At 40.0% G+C, this 22,214-nt stretch overlaps 1 protein-coding gene across 1 annotated transcript in view; it reads right to left on the bottom strand.

The window, feature by feature from the left end:
* The window catches only part of TOP1 (DNA topoisomerase I), a 91,119-nt gene extending 69,439 nt beyond the window's left edge, over window positions 1-21,680 (bottom strand). Inside the window, exons 1-2 of the mRNA XM_036902282.2 lie at window positions 21,379-21,680; window positions 21,045-21,069 (exon numbers count right to left, since the gene is read on the bottom strand). Of these exons, the coding sequence (XP_036758177.1) occupies window positions 21,045-21,069; window positions 21,379-21,411 (58 nt within the window). The 5' untranslated portion in view covers window positions 21,412-21,680. The remainder of the gene's footprint in view (window positions 1-21,044; window positions 21,070-21,378) is intronic.
* Between the last annotated feature and the right edge of the window lie 534 nt (window positions 21,681-22,214).

Here is a 22,214-nt window from a genome sequence, read left to right as displayed (position 1 = left end):
GAGGAAAAGTAACAGTGTCCTTTATTGCAGGAATAGTTGCTGACTAACATTACACAAGGACTTGATAATTAATATGCAAAAGAAAAAGGAAACCTTTTACCACTGGAATTAGAATTATATTTTGAAGGCTAATTCAGTTTGCAACCACTTTCAGTATATTCTTAAGTCCAAAGCACCCTACTATAAAGACTCATCAGACATAAACTTGGCCCTCAAGGAGTTTACAATTCAGTAAGGTAATTAACACGTGAATCCAAATTAGACACAGCCCAAGGCACCCAAGAGGAAAAGGGTATTAATATAGCTTCCAGAACCATGCTTAGAAACATGTCTCCTTTAATTTTCTTACCCTCTTATGATAAGGAAATATTATCATCCCCATTTCACAAAAGAAGAGTAATAGCTATCATCCCCCTTACTACGTGTGTTCTTTGCTCAAGATAGTATGCTTATCACTTCTAATTTTCACAACTCTGGGTGGTACTAATTCATCAAATCTAAGACACATTTTGCCTCTTTTAACATTTCTGAAAAGATACATGTATAACACCTATGGAAGGGACATTTGACAGTATTTATATAACAAAATTAACTTACACACTCTCTTCTGACCCAGCAATACATATCTAGGAATTCAGCTTGAATATACACTTCCAAGGCAGGAAATTAATGCTGGTCTGTGTACATGTCAAGACAGAGACAATTAACTTAGCAGAAAAGAAACCTTTGTTAATATTAGATTTGCTTAAATGGATGAAAATTCCTTTTCTACCCTCAAAATCTCAAATGTTAAATGTCTGAAATTAAAGTAGCAATGTTTTTAGTGTATCATAATGCTCCTGTACTGAGAAACTATGTGACCTTTAATGGTAACAGACATTTTCCCAAATGTCTACACGTGATACAAGTGGGTGTCACTACCTTCATATATTACAAGACGGCAGAATTTTCTACTTTTGTGTCCTGCTATTTTTCAGTAGGGGTATTAAGGCAGTAGAATTACTTAATTTATGGGCACTTTGAACAAAGTCTGAAGAGTAAAAATATTCAATCTGGGCTTATTGTCTCCTTTGTTTCCAGGTGAAAAGTAATATAATGAGCGGAAACAGCCTGATGCAACCAGAGAACAAAAGAAAGAGCCTGAATCAAAGAGGGCAATGAGGAGTCAACATAGGCTTCCTGGAAGAGGCAGTGTTTGTGCTAAATTTTACTGAAGGCCAAGAGGGAGTTAGCAAAGTAGAGGAAGGCAAAAGAGTATTCTTGGCATATGAGCCATTAAACTCAACTATCTATTGCTGAAAAATTCTTCTTCTCATAATTGAGCAAAATTAAATGAAATATACTTCCTGACAGCAAGGAAATGGTAGAGTTGATTCTTGTGAGGGGCATATTAAAAATAAAATCCTAGAGTTATATTTTTTTGCCTCTTTAAAGCCATGTGTGTCAAAAAAATATACACTCCTACTTCTTGCAGCTTTAGTGTCCTTTTTCTACCAGTTATTATATAACTTTGGTTAAAGTCATGTAACTACTGGGTCTACAAGAAGGCAGCAAAGGTCTGTGATTAAGAGCTTCAAATCTCTGCTTATCAACTTGATACCTATGACTTTGATAAACTCACCTCTACTATACATGAAGAAACTGGGATCCCAAAAACTTAAGTGACCTTAAAGAAGTTTATTTTTAAAGTCAAACATATTCTTTGTGTATGGTTGTAATAGGATCCCTGGCTAATCTCTACAAAATTACAAACATGTTGACAACTGTTAATAAAATACAATTATTACTGAACCTTATTCATGATTAATTTACATAGAACCAAACTGAGCCCACCCAATCATTCCCCGTAACTTAAGGTTCAGGTTCTACAGACGGACTGAAGTCAGCAACCATGCCCAGTCACCTCGCCTCACCGTCAACCACAGATAAAGGCTGTCCGATTTTTTTCGTGTACACAGATCTAGGAAAGATGTAGCACTTTGACCTGCTCTAACAATCTTGTACCCTGGAACCTAAGCAACCTACAGGTTTTAAGGGATGCACTGACAACACCAGTTCACACCCGCCAAGTAGAAACACATCTGCATTCGTTTAGCTGCCAACAGTAGGTGGTTAACTGTGCTGCCAAGCTTATTCCACCCAGGGTCTCCAATGCAATCATAATTCAACTCTAGCATAAACATTTACACTTCATTAAGGGAGAAAAGGCTAGGAATCAGCAAAGATTACTCATCATTTTATCAACTATTTCATGACCTTAAAGCATTCTGCTACTCCACCATTCTTCTGAACTCTCAGGGTAATCAGATCAGGGGAGGAGAGAAGAGTCCTTTGCTTCCTTATAAACAAAGACTGAAACTTTCCAGGAGTACAGAAGGGCTCTTTGCCATGTTTTGAGCCAGACCTCTTTACACTGACTTTTAATGACAGGTTTTGAGACTTAAATCAGCTGTTTAATATGGTGGGCTCCTCCTTCAATAGTAGCCATCAAATCAAGCATGAGGAAGATGGGAGTGAGGAATAGGATTATTCAACTAAAAAGCTCCCTTCCCCAAAGAGGCACTCACAAAACAACTTTGCCAAGGCTAACTTCTGCTCATCTCTGACACACAAATATACAACAACCAGTGCATTAGGAAAGTGAACAGTAGATCCATTTGGATGAAACACACTGGGTGAAGAATTTTCTAGGAAGATATTTATCCCGTGCTCATTTATCAAATCACTTTCGGTGGGATAAATCCTAGCATCTTCTTCCTTCCTGACCTTCAAAACCATGGATACCACATCCCCAGAAGCTGGAGTTTAAACTAAATCAATATTTCAACTTAACACTTTACACCCAGTATGCTCTAACACTTTAAAAGAAGACTGTTCTGGTCTAGGACTGATAACAAGCTGGTCTTGATGATAAAGACTGGCATCCGGGAGTGTGGTTAGTATTAGGCGTGTGCAAATCTCCCCAGGAATTTAATGCCAGACTCAAAGTTGTCACGAAGCCTATCATTGGAAGTTGGATGGAAGGAGAGTGAAAAATTCTACCCTTCCCTCTCTCCCAACACAGCTGTCTAAATTCAGACTTCAATATTGGTCGAGTTTCAATCCAGGAAACCCAATGGTGGCTGATTTCAACTTGCTGTCCACAGAAGAGTTCTTATCACTGTTTTACAGCAATTCTCAATACAAACATTTCCAAAATTCCAGGGCACAGTTAACAGCCTTTCAAAGTAAGCAGGACAGAGGCTCTTCTGGCTAAAACCTCAAAGAGCTCTGGAAGTGGGTGTGGGGGGTGGGGATGTCAGGAGGATTCAGCTCTAAAGAATGGGAAGGGAACTATTAACATTAACAATTTTTAAAGTCCAATCATTTGTTCTCCCCAATGTGTACTATATACAATACAAGACCTTTTGTCATGGACAGACTTGTTCATTATTGAAACTAATGGGGTTTACCCTATTAGGAACCTAGTAGTTACTCTCAAACTAATAAAACAAAAAACAACCCCAGCAGAGAAGGTGGCAGAGCAAGTATAAATATTTCTTATTCTCTTCTTAAGGAGCTGGAGTTCACAATATTTTCATTCACTTAAATATTTATTGAGTGCCAATACTGTGTCAGGCATTGCCCTATGTGTGGGAATACAGCAGGAAACAATACCACGTTTCTGCTCTCCTGCAGTTCCATAATAAGCATTAATACCTGACCCGACCCTTCCCAATAGCCGCAGCTGTTAAATCAGTAACTCTGAAAAGGGAGGGAAGAAAAAGGTCTCCATAACTGCCCCAAGTTGCCCTGGACTTGGCCCCATGAAGTTCCAGAACTAGATTTTAATGTTGCAGCTAGAAAAGACCTTCATAAGAAGGTATGGAGGCTAAGCAAAGAAAGAGTCAAACTTAATCAAATGAAGATTGCCAGTTATTGTGAAAGATGCTTATTAAGTCTTTCCCCTCAATATTCAATACTTGGTACAATTTCATCACCAGAAACTTATTAAGTACATCGCATTAAAAGATTCAGAGTTGCTCAAAGACAGAAGCCCAGCATTTTCAATCTTGTTTCTATAAGCTCTGCAACACAACTTCAAGTTTCTAAAACCTGTCACGACATTTTCCATTGTCTACATATTCAAAAGAAATACCACAAACTGACTTGAAAGTACTTAGAAGAACCTACCTTGACTCTTTAAACATTAGCAACTTTAAGATTAGTAGCCAGAAGACCTTGTCCTTAAGGGCCTTCCTTGCCATGGAAAAGATACAACATAAAGCAGCCAATTGGTTTGCTTTAGGTCTCAATCCCACACACAAAAATTAAATGGTCAGAGGATGTTCTCTCTTCCAGTCCACTTTCACATTTAAATTTCTTTGACTCCTTTTATACATTTATAACAGTACAATTACTTTAATCTGCCTTTTGAGCCCCTTCCTGTCTATGCAACCTATTTTAACTTGTTTTACAACCTTCTCTCCCATCCTACTCCTTCTATTCTCCTTAAATTCAAGTTCATCTTCCTCTCACCCTCTTCTCATTCCCAGGGACCAATTCATTACATTGAAAAAATAAAAAATAAAAATAAATAAATAACTCAAAGTTAAGTAATGGGACCACAAAACTGTCTTTGAAAAAAGTACACAGTGCCTAATTAACTATAAGGTCTTCTGAGTGGAGTTTGTAGACAATTAGGAGCCAAAACAGGCTGCTCTTATATTATTATGCCAAGAGCTAAATGACATACATTAAAAGTCAATTCCACTTCCTAACAGTAAGAAAACATTCTAAGAGCAACTGAGTCTTTTATGCAATGTCCTGATGGGGTCCCTAGGTAATTCATTTCTCTGCTCTGGTCTCAGTTTTCTAATCTGTAAATTTATCTACTGACCCCTTACAGTTCCAACAACAAGAATTCTGTGACTTTTAAGAACTGTTTTAGTTTAAACAAATTAAGGTAAAAAGAACAATTTTTAACACTTGAGAGAAGTGGTTCTCGAACTTTCCTGTGTATGAGACCTGGGACTTAAAATGATTTAACACAAACCTGCTAGGTGATTATAATCTACACTGTTCAGAATCATATTTTGAAAAATTTGTTTTGCTGTTCCTTAGTCCTTTGAGCAATAATTAATACCAAATATCAACCACTTGCAGTAATGGACAAACTACTGATTTTATTACCAGTTTCTATTTCAATTGGGTCTCTCTGTCCCTTTAAAAAGCAGGCACAAGGTGCTGAGTCAGTCCCTGGGGACTTCTTTTTTTTTTTTTTTTTTTTTTTCTTAACAGCTAATATTGAGTCTCTACAATTGAAGAAGAGGTTTTCATCCACTGTGCCCCCACCCACCCTCCACTGGAGAGGAAGAAGAGCTACAAAATGGGGTGACACAGCTACTCCAACTTAGATAAGCAGAGTAAGGTAGTTAGGCTCCTAAGAATAGAAATTGTCTTTGTGTATGGACATCAGTGTGTACAACCATGTTTTAGAGAAAGACTTGAGGTGACTTGAGTCCTGCTAGTGGGCTCAATTGGGAAAGTGAATGACTAGAAAAAAGATGGATTAAGACTTAATGAAGCTGCAAGCTCACAGCAAACTTCTGACACTTGGCTTATGCAGATTCTCTTGGGAGCTAGAGACTACTAAATATGAAAAGCTTCCTGAGCTTCCTGTGATACACACACAACCACTGTCCAGTCAGGTAAGCAACTAGCACCACTCACCAATCCAGCGATCAGTGAAATTTTTCTGCAAAGGGACAGGTAGTAAATAGTTCAGGCATTGCAGCCTATTTGATCTCTGTTGCAGGTACTCAACTCTGCCACTGTGGAACAAACAGCCAGGTTATCTGTAAATGAATGAGCATATCTGAATTCCAATAAAATTTTCTTATCAACACTGGAATTTGAATTTCATATAATTTTCCCGCGTCATAATATGTTTCAAAATCTGAATTGACAGATCACATTACATTAGCTTCATGTGTACTTAACATTCTTTTTGATTTCTTCCCCAACAAGTAAAAACTATAAAAATCACTTTTAGTTCATGGGTCATATAAAAAAGGGCATGATTTGCAGTACCTTGCACTAATAGTGACTAGATATTACACTCCATGCCCTCTGTGGAAAGAGGTGTCTTTCTCAAGGTCAGTGTGTGAATGACCTGCTTTACCTGTGACTCCTAAGTTTTCTCCTAAAACTTACCATAACCATGTTAAGCCTGGCTCCCACCTCTCTCCTTTTAAAACAGCTCATGAATTACCATTAATTAATCTGACTTAAAAAGTATTTAAAATCTACTACTGCTCTGCAAAATTAGACAGTCACATGCATGAGAATTCTGAAAGGGAGATGAATGCTGAGCCCAGTTCTACTTCTACTTAAGCAGCAAGCTAGTTACATTTGTTATTTATACGCCTTAAAGTGGGGACATCATACTTGTTCACATACCACTGACCACCTCTGATGAAATTCTTTCATAAATAAGCAGACTTCAGGATCCTTCTAAAACTGGGGGATTGTGGAGTAGGGTTTCCAGTTAATCCTTGGTTAACAAAAAGATCCTTTTTCTTGAGTACTCAGATAGAGGTTTTAATGATTTCTGGAATAACAGGCTCCAGGCACAAGTTGAACTGCTAAAAAATAAATTATCCAGGGGTCTTTGCTGCACAGGCAGGCAAGCTTTCCTTAATAAGGAAAGGATTACACAATGAAGTGCAACAGAGCCTCCTAGTCATAATCAGTCCAGTAAGGATCTATTGTAAATGAAGGTGAGTGCTCTAAGAAATGAGAGCCCTTGTCTGATACTCTATGGGCCCTCCACTATAGCCCAGAATTGCCAGGGCATGACTGAGTCACCCAGTCTCCCCTTTACCTCATTTTATGTCACACTTAAAAACTCAGGGTATGGTAGCAGGCAGGCCTAGGTGAGTCTCCCAACTGTGTGGTCTACTTACACTATACAGCTTTGAGCCCGTTTCCTCAGAAGTGGAGACAGTAAATGTTCAAATATCAACTGTTTATTTCATCTTTCATTCCATTTCCTATTTCTACCCCAAAAGTAACTGATCATGATTTGAAGCTAAAGCTGGAGAAAACGGGATCTGTCCCTGGTCTTTAATTAATTTTACTCAAGTTGTTCTCTGAGATATCGTATGTCCACTATATGTTAGTGGTCCTCGTAAGTGACCAAGACTACAATCCCATTTTGCTCCATCAGACAAATATTTGTCTAACTGTGAGCCAGATTACTTATATGTAAAATGCTGTCTACACACACTATGACCATGCAAATGAGAGGAAGACCTCAGACAGGGTGCAGAAGCTGAGTTCTGATCTGCTTTTACTAAGCAACACCTTGGGTGAGTTAACCTCTTGAGTGTTGTTCACTTGCCTGTACAATTTCAGTTTCTCTACCACTTATAGTCAGACAAATTAATTCATGTTATAGCAACATGTTAAAAACTTGCAATTTCAAATGAAGTTGTGAGCTAGTGCCTACCATTTTAAAGGATAATGATCCATAAAGGTGTATATAAATGTAAATTCATTTGTTTTGTCAACTACAAAACAGATGTGACCTCCCTCATAGGATTGGTGAAATAAATGAGAATTTATGCAATTCAAAAGTCCTTAAACAGTGCTCTGTTTGAACTTCCAACTGCTTGGGTAAATAAAACTTTACTTACCAGTCATAAGTTCTTTTAGCATGTCACCAGGATAAGGCAAAGCAGACAAAAAGGATGACTGTAACTCCTAACACACCAAATTCACACCTGTTTTGGATTTTTAAGTTCCCAGGGCCCCCCAACCACTCACATTCCAAGCAAAATCTAAACCTGAATCTCTGCTCCTATCTAAATTTTATCTAGAGTTGTGCTGTACAATATGATAGCCACTAGCGACATGTAGCTACTTTAAATTTAAATAAAGTAAAATTTAAAAATTAAGTCCTTCAGCCACACTGGCCACATTTCAAAGGCTCGTCTCACATGATTAGCAGCTACCATATGGGATAGCACAGATACAGAACATTTCCATCATGAAAGTTCTATTGGACAGTGCTGACTGAGAAGCTTGGACAACACCCTCTTTTTACTAGTAGGGAGCATGATGTACCACACTGTATGATTTGCTCTTGTCACAACTGGCCAGGATTGAGACTTCCTTTGTCCTGACTCTTGCCTAGCATTCTCTACCACCAACTACCTGCTGGATCCATCAGGGGCCTTTCCCATGCATGGCAAGACACTATGCTGTGTAGTTCCTTTGGGCCAGCCAGACATTTGCCTGGCTTAAACTAGCCATCTCAAGAGCGGCCCAGAGCACCTGGAGAGCCTCAATAAGTGCTGCCCAGAGAACACTTCAACTGCAGTATTTGTCCATTGGGACCGAAGTCAAACCTAGATAGAGCAGTTATTTTAAGTTGCAAGAGTATAGCAAACAAATCCCATTTTACTAACTCATCTTTGTTGTCTAAATACAAGACATAGTTGGAATTTTTCACTCTTGCCTCCAAAAGTATTTATAAACCAGTGCAATACCCTTAATACAGGCACTTGCATTTCATATTCTCCTCTGTAGCAAGTCACGTTTCACAAGAACATCCCTGCACAGAAAATGCTTCTTCTCTCCCAAGAGGCAGAACTTAAAAGGGAAAAAGGACTTGTCTAACCTGAAAATGTACCTTCTCAGGCCAGTTCAATTAGGACAGGCCCATTCCTGCAGGCTTGTCCTCCTTTGCTTTTATTCAATGAGTGCTTAATGCTTGTGAAGTAGTCAAAGTGACTACAAACCTCCTGCCTATGGTAGGTAGGAATCCACAGTTTAGCCTGAGCAGCCTTTCTACAGGGATTGGCCTCAAAATGCCCCCAAGTCTTTTACAGCCATACAGGTGTTAAGTGTGTGGATGGGTTGCTTCATGCATCCCGTTACTAACTCAACCAAGGGGCCCTCCTATGTTTGGAGTATCATTACTTACTGTGCTTAAAATGCATGGGCCACTGTCTGGGTGACCAGCTATAATGTAGAAAGCCTTAAGTCTAAACACATACATGTTCTTTAGAAGGCTTTCTGGTGCTAATCATGTAACTAGCTCCTTTTTATGCTTCAAAGGACCCTCCCCCCTATGAATTACTCCATAACTATAAATATTGAGGCCCAGCCATAAGCCTTGTGAATATACAGGAACACTGCTTAAGAGGCTGAATTACTACAAAACTAATTGTAGGCATCATATGAATGTCAGGACTTAGGCATCTGACCAGAAATTTACTTTGATCAACTTATCTTATTCTTATCAATTATTCGACTTTGGGGATATAGCTATACCAGGTAGTATTAGGTGTTCGTTAATATGAATGACTCTGAGGTCACATCCCTTCTACAGATGAGAAAACTAAGATCAGAGTTATAACTTGCTCAAGGCCATCTAGCTAACAAGAGTTGTACCCAAGTTTATCTAACTCCCAAGTCCATATTTCACTGGTGAGTACAAGGACTTTGTCAGCTGTCTTTCATTACTAAAATTGTGATGCTTAACAGGAGAAAATGATCTTCAGTCTTACTCTATTTCATTGATTCTGAAACTTCAGCGTGCATAAGACTACCTGACTGACTGACTTGTTAAAACACAGATGTCCAAGCCTCCACTCCCAAACTTTGAGCCAATAGGTCTGGATGAGGCCCAAGAACTTTTATTTTCAACAAATTCTCAGATGATGTTGATGCTGCCCATTTCAATCAGTGGCATCAGAAGCTAAAGACCCCTCATTTAATCTAAAGGTAGAGACCTTCATAGGTTAGATCTTCTGCATTCCACTGAACTATGCTGATACCTTCCCGCTTACCTTCTATAGCCCTGCCTTAACCTAGGAATATGAGTATGGATATGAAAACAACCCTTCCCTCTTTGTGATCCACTTAGTCACCCAATACTAAAAGATAACATCAGAATCAAATAATGGCTTGGAAAACAGTTGTAAAGGCAGTTAACTATCTCTGCTATTTAGGTAAATGCTTATTGAAAGCTAGAAGATATTTATTCAAATTAGTGTGGGAAAAGTATCAACCTTTTATAAACATACATTGGAAAACTCTGTTCTGGTGCTTTTTAAAAAATCCTGTAAACTTAATAGGGACCAACGGAGTACCTTAATAAATAGTAGCAAAACACACATCTTAGCCAAATAATATAGTAAAGTCCATAGAAATCAGTTTCTCCAAAGATGTTTTCTGGGTCACCTGTATTAATCAGAATCATTTGGGATTCTTAAAGATATATTTAAACATGCAATTTCTCAGTCCGCTCCACTACAGAATCAACTTTTGAGGCATAGGATTTTTTTTTTTTTACCAATCACTCCCAGGTGACTCTTAGGCACATTAGCTTGAGAACAATGAAAACTTTAAGCTCTCAGTGTTTCTAATTTGATTTTCAACAGCTGGTGAGCTAGGCGAGAGTGGAGTTCCAATTTCACAACTTTATTTGTTGAAAGCATCTGTATTGACCATTTAGAGTGAGATAGTGCTCTTGCCTGCTTCCTAGTTAAGGAAGCAAAACAGATTTCTCCAGACTAGAATGAAAAATTGGAAGAGGACAAGATGGCTCACCAAAAGCCAAAGAAAAGTGGCTACTTCTGCCTTGGGGTTAAGTGGTGATTGCAGACAGACTTCACTAGAAAGGAAATGGAGCATCCCCCCACTATGCCTTCAATACTCAAACAGGCTCTTTGATGTTTCTAATTCTCAGGGAGTTTACAATTCTTGCTGTCTTCACAAAAATCAGTAGTAAAATGAAGTACTGGGTATACTAATCCTAGTAAAGCATACCGAATCCTAAAGACTAAGAGGCATTCCAGGGTAAAGGAATACTTCAACAGATCAAAACATGACCAGGGAGTTGTGAGAGAAGAATGCACAGCGAATTTTATTTCTGGAAAATAGGATTGCTACAGAGGCCTTTTTTAAAAAAAATCAAGTTCTCAGTAAATGTACTTAGCAAAGTTATCTTCACTTTTGTACAACTGCATCTACTGATGTTCATAGTTATGTATGTGCGATAGTATGGGTTCTGTTTGATACTATGCTAAGTGTGTTCTCACAGACACACTGCATCACACTGTAGTATAACTATAAACTATTCCTCTAAAAATTTGACCTCAACACACTCACTCACTCTCTGACATCTAGATCCTACAGGTTAGCTCCAGTCCTAAGGAAGTTCTATAGTATTTTTAGGATTATAGGGAAAAGAAAGTTTAGCTTCTTTTTTATCCAAATAGAATCAATATCCCCAAAGGGGGAAAAAAAAACCAAGCATACTTCTGCTAATAGACATCTTTCCTGACATTCTGATATTAGGGTGGCGCTAACATCTACAAAGGACTATAAAGTTCTACTGGTGACTATTTTCATATCATAACTGCATTCAAGAGAAGAGGAAGGTGATTTGATTTCTAAGGGGGAAAAAAATAGTGATTATGGTCAAACCATCTCCAACTGAAACTGAACTGAGCCCACCCTATCTGCCATTGACTTCTACACCGCTAAGGCAACTAACAGGGAGACTTCTCAAGAGTTCAAGTGTCTGGCCTTGGAGAGCTGTGGGTTTAGAAGTCACCGTAATAAGGCAGCAATTACAAAGACCAGCCAATGTGTGCTCCTCCTCCTTCCCTTCTGTTTCTTTTCATGGCTTAATGGAACCATGAAAAATTAAAAAATAGATCCTGAAGTACGGGCAATTCCTCAAGAGGCTCATTTCTTTATTTCTGATGTTAAATAGCAAGAACTACTGACAATTCACCCATTCTCATGAAAATGCACTAATTTTTAAGAATAAGGCACAGTAAGTCTAACACTTAGTCTCCATCACTTTTGTAGTGTTCAAACCGTAAGTAATACCACTGTGTACTCTGAACCTACCTCTGAGGAGTTTAACTGCTTTCATGTACTGCCCATATCAAGGCACTCCATGGATTAAGGAGTAATAATAATAATATATTTAAACTGTTTCATAAAATTAGCTTCCCAGGACTTTAATGAGCATCATCTCTAAGATTTTAGTTCTTCAAATTTATGAAGATGGTGATTTTACACTCTATTTCAGGCAATTCAGCTTAAAGATTTCAACTATTTCAAGCAAATACCTGAATTAGCTATTGTCACATGAACCACTTGTACAGAACGTGACTATTTCTAGTCACTCTGATAAGTCTACCTATTCAGGGAAACCTGAAAAGTTTTCTAAAACTCATGCAATACAGGTGTCTGATCCAAAAAAGGTAATGGGAAATAAATATCATTTAAAACTAAACCTTCTTCTTTATTCCAGGTGAAAAGGTTTAATAAGCTTGAAGCATTCAAAACAACAAAAAAAAAACAAAAGCACATTCCAAAACAGCTTTGAGTGTGAACATCTTTGGAAATGGAAAGATCCTAGGTCTCCAATTTTTTTAATAAAGAAAAGAAAAAAAACCTCCTTGGATTGGGAATGGAGATGTCTCTCTCTCTCACTGATAGTGAAGCATTAGCCACCAGAAAGTACCTTCCATGCCATTCACCACGGTATGACAGGAGCCTTTGTACTGAGACCCAGTGCAAAATACAAAATCTCAACAGAGGAAGGAGTGTGCAGACCTAAAAGGTACTAACTTTGGAGTGTTTGTTCTGAGAGTCATTTGGGTTTGTCTTCGTCATTTGTGTCTAGTTGTTACTGGTATTTACTTTGAGTGTCTGAATGAATGAATATGGCAACTTAATTTTCTATTTGCAATTAAACATGAAATTTTAGCTTCCTAAATAGATCTCTAAATATTGCACCTGCCCAAGTACAAAGGGGGAAGAGTTTTTAGCTGCCAAAGATTCTTAAATGGTCATAAACTTATGAGAAACAAAGTGGTTATATACAGCCACAGAATCAAGACACACAAGCCTGTCTCAGATTCACAGCAACAGTATAGTATTCAAGGCTTCCTAGTGACCCTCATAAGTGGGTAATATCTCACAAAACCCAGATTTAAAGAAATAAGTATGTTCCTTTTGTATAAAAGACAAAAGAAGCCATTTCTGAAAAAAAGTTTTTTGTTTTTTTTTTAACGAATAGGCAAGGAACTAAAAATTTTGTTCTAAGCTTTACCCTTCCTAAAGTGATCCTCACATGCTCTTTAATCCTCAATCTTGTGAGGTAAGTATCAGACCTAGACTACAGGTGAAGATCTAAGGCTCAGACATTAACCCATTCAAAGACCTCACTATTGAGCAGAAGCACCAGAACTCAAATTCAAATCCACATGACTCAAGAGTCTTTGTCTTTCCCACTATATCATTATATCATGGTTGCTTGGTTGTGGACTGGGAGGAAATGACAGACTCCTCCCCAACTCCTCCAAAAGCTATTCACATTTGGAATCAGAGAAAAATTATCTGAGGCCCAAGTTTTGAAAACTTTTAAATCCAATCCTACTTTGGACACTCTCCCATACCGAGGGCAATATAACCATGCAGTATTAATAAATACTCACTTTCCCATAGTTTTTTTCCATGTATTTTAAGGACCATATGTTCCTGAGATGATATTTACCTTTTGAAGACTCTCTCTGAAGACTCTTTAAAATTAGACCCTATTCTATACCTATCCTACTAAATTATTTTCTCTGGCCTACCTTTAACTGAATATTAATTCTGAAGTCCATTCCTGTTGTTGATGCTTCTCTGATAATCCTTTTGAGCGATGGTATAAGATCCCTACTAAATTTCATTTGGCCTAATCTAATGGATGTTAGTGTTTTACTTCCAGTAGCATTTCCAAAGTAACAAATTCAAGGCAATTCAATCAGCATTGGCTGAAATTTCTGCTGATCAGATTGTTTTTTTCATGGTATCTCCCAGATGCCTATACTCGTGAAAAACTGTTAACATAAAGTTTGCTATTTAAATTCTCATACCTAAGCTTTATTATTTAAGGCATTTCCAAGAATTACTATTTCACAGGAAGTTGGTCACTTTAAGCAACCATTTAAATAAGTGAAAAGTTCAGGTATCTTTCAGATGATTTGAGACTTCTCAGTTTAAAAATGTTTTGGGGCAGTACAAGAGCAGTCTTTGAGAAAACATGTTAACACAAGATACACTGAATTTTGTGGTTTAAAAAAAAATCACAAAAATAAATGAACTTGGCAATTACTTTTTTAATGCATTTGAAAGGTGAAACTCTGAGAATCTTTTTTCTTTTTACTGAGATGTCATAGACATATAAGCTCTGCAGATCTTTAATAGAAAATCCATACTTCTATTAAAGGGCTTAAGTTCAAATTCTAAAATGTGGGCAGAGAGGAACTTCATATACTCATTTAATTCTTAGTAGCCTGTGAAGCATAGAAATATCATCCTTGTTGATAGATGAGAAAATAGGGCACAGTGGCCAGGGCAACTTTCTTAGTAAGAACAGGGACTTAACTAGATTTTACTAATTTCTACTCCAATTTTCTATCTCACCACAGCTGTTCAAGAGGACAGTACGCTTCAGTATCTATCTAGTTCCAGCCTTAACACCAAAAGCATCTCTTGAAGACCTAACATTCTAGTACAAAGGGTCTACGCTATCTCTACCAGCAGATAGGCAATGACATCTGAACTGAAAGCTTACCAATTACAGCCTGAGTGGGATTTCTGGAATCTGGATCAAGGCAGTATGCTATCAAGAAGGGGAAGTGAGAAGATGTAAAAAAAAGAAAAAATTTCCTTTCTTGGCTTCTGGTTCTCCTACAAGCCTATGGAAATCTGCACTTTACCCATTAAATTAAGATTTAATGAATACAAAAATGTGGTGTCTACTAAGCTCTCAAAATCAGTTTCCTTCCTCCCACTTGTGCAGAAGAGCTCCAATCGCTGACTAAGAAGAAATAAAGAGACTACCTTTTAGGAGCTGGGTAAAGTAAGAGACCTTAGCCAATGAGATTCCCCAACTCCACAGATCCTGAAACCTGCTAAGTAAGTCTGCCCAACCAGTATTTTGCCCATGCAGCTTTTAAAACCTGGGCATTCATATTTGCTGGCAAGATTAAAATCTGGCCTTTAAGTAAGTGGCAAAAGGGTGCTTTTCCAGTGTAGGACTAAGGCTCAACTTAAAACATTTTTGTAGACTCCAAACAGCCAAGCATGTCTCCTCAAAGAGAGGTCCCAGGCATCTATCTTTGCTAGGTAGTGCTAAGAAAATGCAAAGAATACTGCGACTAAGCCATGGCTTACTTTTATTCTTAGAATATAGGAAAATGTTGGAAAACCAGGTATCTATTAAACTTGTTCTCAACATTAACAACAAAGATGAGAGAATTAAAATCCCCAATAATGTTGATTGCCTTCCCACCCTTTGTTGGAGCTTATCTAAGTGTATCTCAGGAATGCTAATGAACTGAGTTCTTTGGTTCCTTAAATCCACAAAAGCAAAGTTGACTTCAAAGGCTCAGAGCAGAATTATCCACCTGGTAGAGATGCACTTCTGCCCCAAATCCCCGAGGGGTGGAGGAGTGAGGGCAAGAGGGAGATGTAAATAAATGTATTTACTATACATTTCAGACAAAGTCTCAAAAAGACCAGTACATAAAGGGAAAGGTGGCAGGCAGATCACTGAGTGGACCTAAAAACTTAAGACAAGTTAAAAATGAGTACCTACCACAAAGAAACTTAAAACATAAGTTGCCTTTCTTGTAAGTTTCTTTCTTTACTAAAATTTAAAGACATAAATGACAGATCAGAACACTTGATACAATGATAACATATGGTCTAGATTGGTGATATTAAAATTCATATACCCCAGAAATATGAGATAATCAGCAAAGTCACTTCTCTCCCAGTAGGAAAAATATTTAGAATCTTTAACATAAAGAATAAATCATGTTAAACAGTATCTATTTTGCTGTTAAATCATTTCAGCAAACTATCAGTCATTGCCTATTAGCACAACCAAAAATAATGTCAATATCTAACAGACACTCCACTGTAAACTTTTTCTATTAAATAAAGCTGAGGCTATCAAACTAAGGCCTCCCACCTCCACCCCAACCAGAGTCTTTATCCCCCTCCCATGGTACCCAGGCCCTATGTTATCAACATAGAGCACACCGTGCACACCTAGATAGGCAGGCTGTGGGGGAAGGGTGGCGGAGGTTGACAAAATGCTAATTATTCCACCATGCGAATGGTCTCTATTTTAGATTTTCTACTTCAGCTATTGGCTTGGAGCCATGGGGATGGAAAACTGCTTCTCAAACTTCAGATTTACAAGGCATGGAAATAGGAAAAACTTGTTCCAAGTATTACTACTCAAAGTTTAAACACAACCTTCCTTTAAACACAATACTTCATTCACTTAAGGGCCAGTTAGGAACTTCGCCCATTCCAAACTTTTTAGCTTAAGAAATTGATTTCTCAACTGTTTGCCCAAATGCCCTTATGTGAAGTTAACTGTTTGAAAATAATTAAGGGATAGTCAGATAACCTAAACAACGAGACACAGAAAAGTTACTCAGTTGACTCCTTCCCACCTCCAAATGGAAAGAACTGAATTTATGTGACCATTCTTTCAAGAGGATTTTTTTTTAAACCTCAGGGTCCCACATCAAATATTCATTTCAAGCACTTCCACAGTCTCATTCAAAAGTAAATAAATTACATTTTAATCCATTTTTCCAGATGAACCCAGAACTTTGAGTTCAACATAGTTTCATATGGGAAAGATCCAATTCCTCACAAAACACACTTCTAGGGAAACTTTGGGCTTGAAGAAAATCCGTTTTATTCTGCACGTAAAATATAAAGATCCATAACATACATATGGATTCACACCCAACTAATATATGATATACATGGTTTAAGTATTATCTGAAGGATATATCTAAAGTGAAATACATCCAGAAAATATAATAGAATCATTTCCCACACCATTAGCAGCAGAGGATAACTTACTGTAATTAATATACAACACAAAGCTTTCCCTAACATATTTACAGACTCAAAAGGCAGAGATTTTGCACACCTCACAATGGAAACCAAAAAAAACCTGACAGCTTAATTTTGGAATATAAGCTTTTAAAACATGTTAAGAATCTCTCATACTTGTATAATACAGAAATGGATACTAATTCACTAAAGACCCAGCACAAATTAATGAAGCTTTCAAACTCGCAATTCCCCATTTTTATGCTGATGTTAAAGAAAAAACTCAGACTCAATTCTCTTTTTGCTATTACTGGCTAAAGTAAGATTTAGGGACAAACCCTGGGTTCCTATTTTCCAATTTTACTTTATCCACTTAACAAAGAAAAGTGTGAGTTGGGGACAGTTAGCAATATTATCTTGTTTTCACCTTTCAAACCAAGAGGATTTTGTTTTATCAGGAATACTGGAACTTGTTTGAGTTCTGATTGGGTGGTACTCTAAAAAGCACTTGTTGACAAGCTACATTTGTTTCTCATTTAAGTGTGGTAAAAAGATTCTAGAGCAGCTCACTAATTTTAAAAAGGTTCCCTACAGAGTCTGGTTGTAGTGAATAGACAGACAACACTGGAGCCCAGTGCTTAAGTGTTTCTAGACTGAACAGGAAGGTGTGCCAGATTTCATTTGAAGGTGCCATCAGTTTGCAGTTTTAAAAATGTGATGGGAATTTTCAGATTGCCACATCAGCCTTCCCACCTCCCACCCTAACCCATGCCCAGCAGCACAGAAGCACAACTATCTGTTAGCCTCAGAAACAATTTATATTTAATTACCCCATACAATTTGAATCCATAAAGCTAACCCAGACTCAACACAAGATGTTAAACTGTGATCCCATATTTCTTAGAATAATGACTGACAGAAACAAGCATACTTTGCTGGTGCCAGGGAACCCCACAACTCCAGAAGAGATAAGCAAAAACTTCAAGTCTTTGAAAAAGCAAAAGGATCACTAACCCCCAAACTGATGTTAACATCATCAACTCTACAGCTAGCTCAGCAGCCTGCACACTACTGTAACAGTGACTCAGCCCACTATAGTCAGTGCAACCAACACTTTCAGTCTTTTCAGTTAGGTAAAAGAGATTATGGTTTCTGCTCCAGAAACTCCCAGCTCACTGTCAATGTTTTAAATACAAATATATTTCACAAATAACAGATATCCCAAGCAGCTGAGTATAGACCAGAAGTTCGAAATTCTATATGAACAGCAACAGTTTTAACTATGATGAAGAGCTCCAAAGGGCGTATTATCTTTTAGATCTTAGAGAGCAAGCAAAGTGAGGGAATGTTTACTTTCATATATGAACCTGCAGTTAATCTTTAAGACAGGCTAGTTAGGTCCACTTAAAATCAAGCTTACACAAACTCTTCTTTAATACAAAGATCAATAATATGTCTGAGCATCAACACTGATTTTTTTAAGCTGTTTTTTTTCACAGTTATATAAATCAATCATTGGTTACACTGAATAGAGCAAGCACAGTTACTAACATTACAACTTTCTTCTAGATAGTATTTACAAAGATAATTACTGCAATGTCAGACCCTTAGGGTGGTGGTGAGACAGTTAAAGTGCTTTTTCTCTTGAAGGAGCAGGTTTAGATAAAAAGCAAGCAAATAAACTATCAAATCCTTCCCTCCCACCCTTTTCACTCTGTAATAGATGTACAGCTCTTAATTTCTTCATACCAGAATCATATATATAGCATAGTGGCTAAGCCTGTGAGCTTCAAGAATGCCCAATTTACTGCCCTTAGGCAAGCTTTTAAATTGACCAAGCCTCAGTTTTCTCATCTATAGAATGGAGGTAATAGTACCTAACTTGTAAGGGTCATTCCAAGGATTAAAGTAAATTGCATGAGCTATGGGAAGAGCTGAGATTTGTGCCTAGAGACAGTAAGCATTCAATAAATGCTAGCCATTATTAAAAGGGAATGCACACATTCTAAAAGTCAATATAGCCAGCTTACTCAGTCTCTATAACAATGGCACTAAAGATCAACAACCTACCCAGCCCACAATCATTCACATATTCAATAGTTCCTTTGTAAAATTTAGATGAGAACCATGGAGGTGAACTTTGAGGAGAAAGGACTAAACTTCGTTTCATTACTAAATACAATTATCTACTCAGCCCAAACTGAAAGTCAAAGGGACACTTTTCTTGTATTAAAATCCTACCCTTCCTCTGAGAGGGCTCAAAAGGACTTCTTGCATCTTCATCTGCCACATCCCTTCTTTTCTCCCACATCACAGAGAAACCTATCTATACTGTGGTTTTCTGAACAACAGGGACCCTCATCTCCCCTCTTTCAAAATTAGGATAGGTTGGCTAAACATAGTTAAGAAATACTCCAACCCCTGACACTCAGCACCTAGTCTTGCAATACCCAGCTCAGAAGTCACCTCCTCTGAGAACGCACCTCCCCATCCCCAGACAAAATTAAGTCCTCTAATCTCCCAAAGCATTTTGGGTATACATATGCTCCAGTACCACCTACCTTAAAATTTATGTCTCCCCCAACAGACTGAACTGAGGGCAAGAGCAGCACTGTGGCAGACGGTTCAGCTCTACCACTAACCACAGTGCTTGGGTACACATAAGGTGCTCAAGAAATGCTACACTTTAACCAGACTTTCTCTTCTCAGAGTGCCTTCACTTGCTAGATGTCCCACTTCAAAATCTGAACATGAGGCTGTTCTTACTAGAGCAGGGTAACACGACGAACTGCTGATTACAACATCAGAAAACCTACTCATCAGCTTCTCCCATTAGAGAAGTTCCTGGAACCAAAACTCTATTGAGTAGGAATATGTACAATCAGAATCAGTGGGAATCCCCAGCACACTACAGAGGACACCTTCTCCTTCAAGGGGTTGTTGAAGGGGGTCCACAGGGTGAGCTTTTTATTTGGCAATCTTCATTGAGTAACTGAAGTGGAAATAAATACTCAAAGAATAAATGCCTTGATTTGGCTGAAAAGGGATCAAAAACCTAAAGATCTGGGAAAAGCAGGCTAGCTCTTGATTTCCGAAAAACAGTGGCCTCTGAAAAAGAATGAACAGTAAGCAGGGGTGCGTGCTGGCCACTCTGTATCAAAAAATAAAATCTTTTTTCCTTCCCCACAGCCCAAAAGAAAAAGCTGTACACCAGGTCCAGATGAGATGCTCAACCCTTCCTCCCACAAAGTACACTAAACTGGGTTTCTAAAATAACACCGCCTTAGGAACCTCAGCCAGAATGAAAAGTTCTAGTCAGTAATACATTAATTAAAAAAAAAAAAAGTACTCCGAAGCTCAAGATTTACATTGGATGGCTCATAGAGAACTTGAGAACTTTCTGAAGGGAGGTACTACCACCTCTGCAAAGCGCACAACTTGGAAAAAACAATCTCAAAATATGAAGAACTCCACAAAGGGTGGCTTCAGTTTTAGAAACCTAATTCCTATCATAAACATCTTACCAAAAAAGAAAAAAAAATCAAAAGCTGCCAAAGGGTATCTTTCATTCTGAGAGCAGAAAAGGAAAGAAGCAAGCAGAAAGGCAATAACCCCAAAATAAAGTTCTCTTTGGAAACAGTAACAATTCCGTCTTCCACCCTTCCCTCTCTGGAGAGGTATGTTATTTACAAAGCTTTGCTCTGCAGAAAGCTCTTCCTAGGCAGCTCGGGGAAGGAGCCGAGGGAGGGAGAGAAGGAGACACAGGCACAGAAAGGAGAGGAGAGAGAAAAAGAAAATGGCGCAGAGACTAAGTCCCGACCGTCGACAAGGCGACTTTCGCGGGTGGAATCCGGGCCGGGAAAAGCAGCCCGAGGCCCGTCGGCGGGCGACTCTGGGTCTCCGTTGCCCCCTCTTGGGAGGGCCGTGACCTGGGGAGGCTGGGGTCCCGAGAAAGGGGGTCCAGGGGCGGCCCGATGGGAACAATGGGGCCGGTGAGCGAGGAGCCGGGACTTAGTCTCTGGGACGCCATGTCTGTCCTCTGCCCGGCTCCAGCCCGGCGCGGGGTAGGTGGCCGGCGGCTGGGGGGCCCCGAGGTCGGGGCAGGGAGCACAACTCACCATTCGGTCGGAAATCCGCTTCGATCTGGAGAGAGAAAAGGAGAGAATATGAGACAACAGGCATCGTTACCCCCGCAGGCGGCGGGCGGGCACGACCGGGGGCCTAACCCACCCTGCGATCCCGGGGAAGAGGGGCTCCGGAACGGCCTGAAGTGGCAGCCATCCGCCCGAACAGTAACTTGGCGGCTTTCGCCCGGGGCCTAGGGAGCCAACCTCCACAGGCCGGCTGCCCCGGGCCGGGGACCCCGGCCTGTCAAAGCGGCCGGGGCCGGGGCCTGCGCTGGAGGTCGCGGAGGGCCGCGGGGGCTGTGGAGCCGGGAGGGCCGGGTCGTACCTGGGAATCGTTGTGGAGATGGTCCCCGCTCATGTCTGCCGGAGCGGCGGGAGCGGCGAGTGCGGCGAGCGCGGCGGGCGGCGAGTGGAGCCGAGGAGACGTAGACGGCGGGGTCCGGCCTGAGCGGATGGATTGGGGCTCCTGGAGGCTCCCGAAAGCGCGGCTAAGCAGCGGCGGCGATGGGCCTGAGACTCCCGGAACGGCTTAGGCGGCGACACCGGCGGCGACGCTGTCTGCCTGGCGGGCGCCGAGAGCGTCCCCAGGCAGTTGTGTAACAATCTAAGTTCGCATTTCCGCTAACTGCGCGTGCGCGGCCGCTTTTAAACGCGACGTCCACTACGTCAGAGGCTCGTGGAAAGAGGCCGAGGGTTGTGGAGCCAGCCCCCCCTCTCGCTTCCGAAGGAGGACCCGGCTTTGCGTCACAATCCCCGCCCTTAGCCCGCGCGCGCCGCTGTGATTTGCATAAGGAACCGACTCCTCCCACGGCCGCCCACCCCGAGCAACCTTCCTTTCCCCTCTGGGAGGCTTTTCTCGGAAACCCCGGACCGCTCTGTTGGGCGGTGCGCAGGCGCAGCCCCGACCCCGCCTCGGGACGCAAGCTGGCAGCATGGCCACGTGGTGGGCCTTTAAAGGCCGCGGCGGGACCGCGCCCGTCCGGGGTCGAGCTGGTCTCCCATCTCTGCATCTCCCCAGAGCTGCTAATACCTTGGTGGGCAGGAGCCCAGAGCTTTCACCATATCTTCTTCCCTCGGCACGCGGACCCTGAGTTTGCTTGGCCAAAGGAGCTCCTACCCCAGGCTTTGTCCAGGCCTTTCAACTTGATGATTTCACACCCA

Source organism: Manis pentadactyla, chromosome 5 (genome assembly GCF_030020395.1).
Source record: "Manis pentadactyla isolate mManPen7 chromosome 5, mManPen7.hap1, whole genome shotgun sequence".
Taxonomy (NCBI): Eukaryota; Metazoa; Chordata; class Mammalia; order Pholidota; family Manidae; genus Manis; species Manis pentadactyla.
The sequence above is the reverse complement of the archived record's forward strand: the minus strand, read 5'-3'. Positions and strand labels throughout refer to the sequence as shown.